General features: G+C 36.7%; 1 protein-coding gene across 2 annotated transcripts in view; it reads left to right on the top strand.

Moving 5' to 3' along the window:
* Positions 1 to 4078, top strand: part of LOC109533128 (MOXD1 homolog 2) — a 41720-nt gene extending 37642 nt beyond the window's left edge. For both annotated transcript variants that reach the window (XM_019898374.2, XM_048662467.1), the window contains exons 7-8: positions 457 to 625; positions 2272 to 4078. In XM_019898374.2, coding sequence (XP_019753933.1) covers positions 457 to 625; positions 2272 to 2562 — 460 coding nt within the window. In that variant the 3' untranslated portion in view covers positions 2563 to 4078. The remainder of the gene's footprint in view (positions 1 to 456; positions 626 to 2271) is intronic.
* The last annotated feature ends 618 nt before the right edge of the window (positions 4079 to 4696 follow it).

Here is a 4696-nt window from a genome sequence, read left to right on the forward strand (position 1 = left end):
ACTTTTCGATTCTCTATCCAACGATGCCAAAACGCATTCTGTGGCTCGAATGGTTCTTGAGGAACTTCGAATAAACGTCATTTAGGTATCTCTGGAATGATGTAAAAACGAGCGTTCTTGATCATTTTGCTTCCGAGAAACATGCAAAACGGGACGGAAGACATCAAATTTTGCAATAATCTTGCACAAAACGACGATCATTTTTCTAATTTCTTAGATAACAGAAGACTGTATTTTTTCTACATAACCCCCCCCCCCTGACTTTAAAGCTGGATCCACCCCTGTGCAGACATTTGTTATTGCTTTATATGTTTTCTTGTATTTCAGTTATAAATATCTTAAAGGCGTCCAAAAGCAAACAAGTTCACTAGCAGCTTTGATAATACTAAAGAACTAATACAAACGAAAGTTTCTTCACAAATATTTGATTATACAATTGTCCTTTTTCGTTTTCAGGGGTTCCAATCCAGTAAGAATAGCTGCTCCTCCGGAGCTCGCAGGAATGACGCTCGAGTCTAGATTGGTATCCTACGACTGGGACAATCAGTTTCAGACTTTCCAAGATGCTACCACTAGGGGCTCGTTTAAGCCCATTTGCTGGACATCTCAATTAACTTTGCTGCCGGTAAGTTTTGTGAATGAAGCGATATCAAGGCGCAATGTTATTCAGGTGCCGATTTGACCATTTCAGTTTGGAAATTTTTTGTCATATTATTAACTACTAGAAAGCACAGCTAGAAACTGGCAACTCCAGCTGCACAAAATCGGGTGGGTAGCAGCACACAATAGATAAAGACAGGTGGTGATGTTGCCAAACTTGGGGGTTGAAACTTGATTATTATGGATGGTTTGAATTCGTGTTGCATACCGTCGGTAATGAAAATTTTCATATACGTGCTTCTGATGGATCCGACATTAATATAAGCACATATCATAGGGGAGGCTTAAATTGGCACACTGGTCTTGAATGAAAATGTTACAAATTAGAAACAAAAATTATTTATGAAACTTAAACTGAAATACTTCACAAAAACGTACTTTGTCATGCATGCGTGATGTGATTTGGAACAGATGTTTGAGTAGAACACTATGGGCTTATTTAGGTAGTGTAGTTGGTGTTTTTATTTAATGACCCCAAAAAATATTTGGATTTTTACTTTTACTTGCACGTCGACTTGAATCAATTTTCACTGTATTGATTTAGTCGGGGGGTTAGAAAAAGCCAATGGGTTAGTTTTAGTCAAGATTAATTACTTGTCACAAAGTTCTGAATTCTATTCTCAAGCTCGAGTGCTGCTCGAGAAAACACCTTGAAACAGTAGCCCAATATTTCTTCAGTTAACGGACAAAAAGGTATAATTTTAACTTTGCTCGACATTTTAAAAAACCGAGGCAAAGAAACTCGCTGATACTTATTGATGTAGAAACGAACTTCTCTGCGAAACTTCAGTCGAAGTTTCAGCAAGTTCGTAGCAGCGGTTAAGGTAAATTTCTTTTAAACTTGCTGCTAAACAAGGTTTGCCACTATTCGAAAATGGGGCATTGACTCGTTTCCTGGCACTGATATTATTCGCTTTGCCCTCACTGTTATTACTACTATCACAGAAACAAGAATACGTAAGATAAGACTACAATATTTTCGTTCTAATTGATTTAACTGAACAAAGCTTCAAGCAACAATGCAAACAATGGACTGTTTGTGTTAAATAGCAGATTACAGGTCATCGCTTGAATAAATGATTGTATTAAATGATGTTTGGCAATGAAAACCGACAACAATGAGAGCAAGAAACAAGGAAGTTTAAACGGAATGGTTAGTTTATGATACTAAAAATAATTTTTGAAATGGGTCTGGTCGAGTAGAGCACAATGTGAAAATAAGGGAACAATTTGCAGCTCCGCATTTCTGGCCTTTGCCCCTGTAAATTAAACTTGGCCAGTTTAAATCATATTTGCCCGACAAGTGAGATCAAAGCTTGTTCAAGCATAAGCACGAGCTTATTTAAATTTAAACTGTGAGTAATTTATGTGATTAAATCACTTGGGTCGTTGACCAACAAAACGTACAGCAATAGTACAAAATTATATTTATTCTGACCAAGATTGTATGTATGACGTTTCAATTCACTTTCCAGTTCCAGCGAGGAAGATTCCATTCAAATTGGTACGATGAGGGAGAAATTCAATTATAAGAAACACTAGATATTCTATAAAATAATTGTTTATTGTATTCGGTTCTATCTTAATTCAAGCCTGTTTTGATTGTTATAGGGTACCGATAAGGAGTCTCACTACCCGAACGTTTCAAAGCCCTACGTCCGAGTCATATCCGACCAATGTAACTACCGAAGATACAGCACAGAAGGATGGCCAGGTGGTACACCCGTTTTGGAACTGGATGGAAACCACATAGAAGGAGTGACGCGTAGCAAGGTATCCAGGAGCAGTAGTCCTGCTCAAGAAGAGTCTTTAGGGTTGAGCAGGTTCAATGCCGGATGTAGTCTGAGCAGTACATGGTTCCTTTTCGCGGTGTCGCTGATGCTCGTCTGGTTCGATCGTTGACTCCGATTATGTGATAAACGTGATTTTTGTTTTAAACGTGTTGTGTCTTCGGGGAAAATCTCCAGTGACACGAGCTGCTGTGGTGTGACTATTCCCATTTAGTTTGTATTATCGAGTCATGTCTATACTAGTCCGTTTGGCCAGCAGGTGTGTTATTAACGTGTGTGCATATTATAGAGAGAGAGAAAGTGAGCGAATGAAAATCAGCAATTTGCGATCGGCAAAACTTTGCATGTTTTTGCACCCTCGAAGAATCCTGGGACCATGCCGCTGTAATTCTCCAGAGGTTTCGTTTAACTCCTACATAACAAATTGCTGGCATTGCTCTAATTAATTGCAAACATTATCATTTTTAATCTTTATTAATTTTCTCAGTCATAGCGGAAATGTTAAATTGCAATCGCGTTTTCTTCGGCTTTCCGCGCTAAAATATTTTACATAATGACGGCATTTTTTGAAATAGACATAGGCGATGACAATCATTAGATAGAATTTTGTCTATTTGTTCATACGTATAACTAAGAACGTGTTTAGTTTGTCAAGAGGTCCTTAAAGGCGGTTGAACTCAAAACTATTCTATTATTTCCCATTTTGCTGGGATTCTAAGCATTTTTATTGTCGCCTGCAAGCGCTTTATTAATGCGTTTCGTAATCATTAACACGTCACAATGGTTTTCGGACGAAAGCGAAATTCTAAATTTATTGAAGCGGACAAAAAGTTCATGAAAGGAAATTAATAACAGTTGCACAAAATGGCGTTTAGATGCAATCATTTCCAGTGACTGGCATCCAATATACATACAGTGAACAATAATTTGCAAATAGTTTTTTTTTGTTTAAGTTCTTGTCAATTAGGATATTAGATGAAAACGTGCCACGTTTTGCCGAGGAAATTTATATTTACGCGACAAAATTGCCCGCGTATTGGTCTGTGATGAAAGTAGTTTTAAGCACTTAGTAATGTATTTTGTTTCTGTAAAAAGCCCTTTTGTATGTACATTTAATCGGATCCCATTTCCGCATTCCCTCGTATAGATCGCTATTGTGGTAAACCTCAGCGAATCCTGTCAGGCATCAACTTCCCCGTAGTTTTTGATAATGAATCAAAAAATGTTTGTGTTTTAGGGCCAATAGCTCTTTTATTTACCATTCGAAGAATTGCGAACGAGCACAATCATTGATTTTTCCGATATGGCATGTGTCTTGAATTTGTACGTTTCCCGACCGCTGTTGTTATGTCTGACATGTTCCTCAGAGATAGTCGTGTATACCAGTAGAATATCTATTATAAATAATAATTATTGTTCCTTTATATCATTGGATATTTACTGCGTTTTCTTGTTAAGTCGTAGTTTCTTGACTGGTGCTATATAAGTTGATCCTTTATTGTACATGTCCTGTATCTAATTTTTTACTATTATGCTGTTGAACTGACAATGAAACACTCTACTGTACAGTGTAGATAATTTGTGTAATATATTTTATAAATAAATTGCAGTAACTCCTAGTAATATTACAATGTTGTATTATTCGGGTTGCGGACTGCATCAATGAATGCAGTCGTAATTGGCCTACTTTTTTACTTAAAAGTAATAATACAGTAGTGATCATTATTTAAAAACAGTTGTAAATTTTTTGAATACGCAACACATTTTTATATGCCACTTCGCCGCATCAAAAACATTTTATAATTCCAGCTATCGCATTTTGTCTAATGCATATTAATCAAGCTTTGCCCATTGACAATAAGGTGATCATTAAAAAACTGAATAAAAAATTATTCGAGCCGGTATAAAGACCACCTGCTGCATAGCATGTAGTCTAGGATTTTTCAATGTAAAAGCCGGTAAAGACATGCCGAACAGACGTTCGAGCATAAATCACCGCAGGTAATTGCCTTTAAAATGTTTTTCATTTCTTTTTTCACATCATTATCGGCGATGCACATGCGAATTTTCTACGGGGTGTATTTGTTATGCGGGCTGTTAATTAATTTTTATTTTACATTTATAATTAGTGGCTTAAGGAATCTCATTGATCGGCTGGGTTAAGAAAAAATTCAGGTAATAGGAGCCTACCTGTTGGAATCGCAATGTCTCGCTATCCGTTTTTTAAAACATTGTATCTATAGGTA

Source organism: Dendroctonus ponderosae, unplaced genomic scaffold (genome assembly GCF_020466585.1).
Source record: "Dendroctonus ponderosae isolate FM_Combo_2020 unplaced genomic scaffold, Dpon_F_20191213v2 Dpon_F_20191213_11, whole genome shotgun sequence".
Taxonomy (NCBI): domain Eukaryota; kingdom Metazoa; phylum Arthropoda; class Insecta; order Coleoptera; family Curculionidae; genus Dendroctonus; species Dendroctonus ponderosae.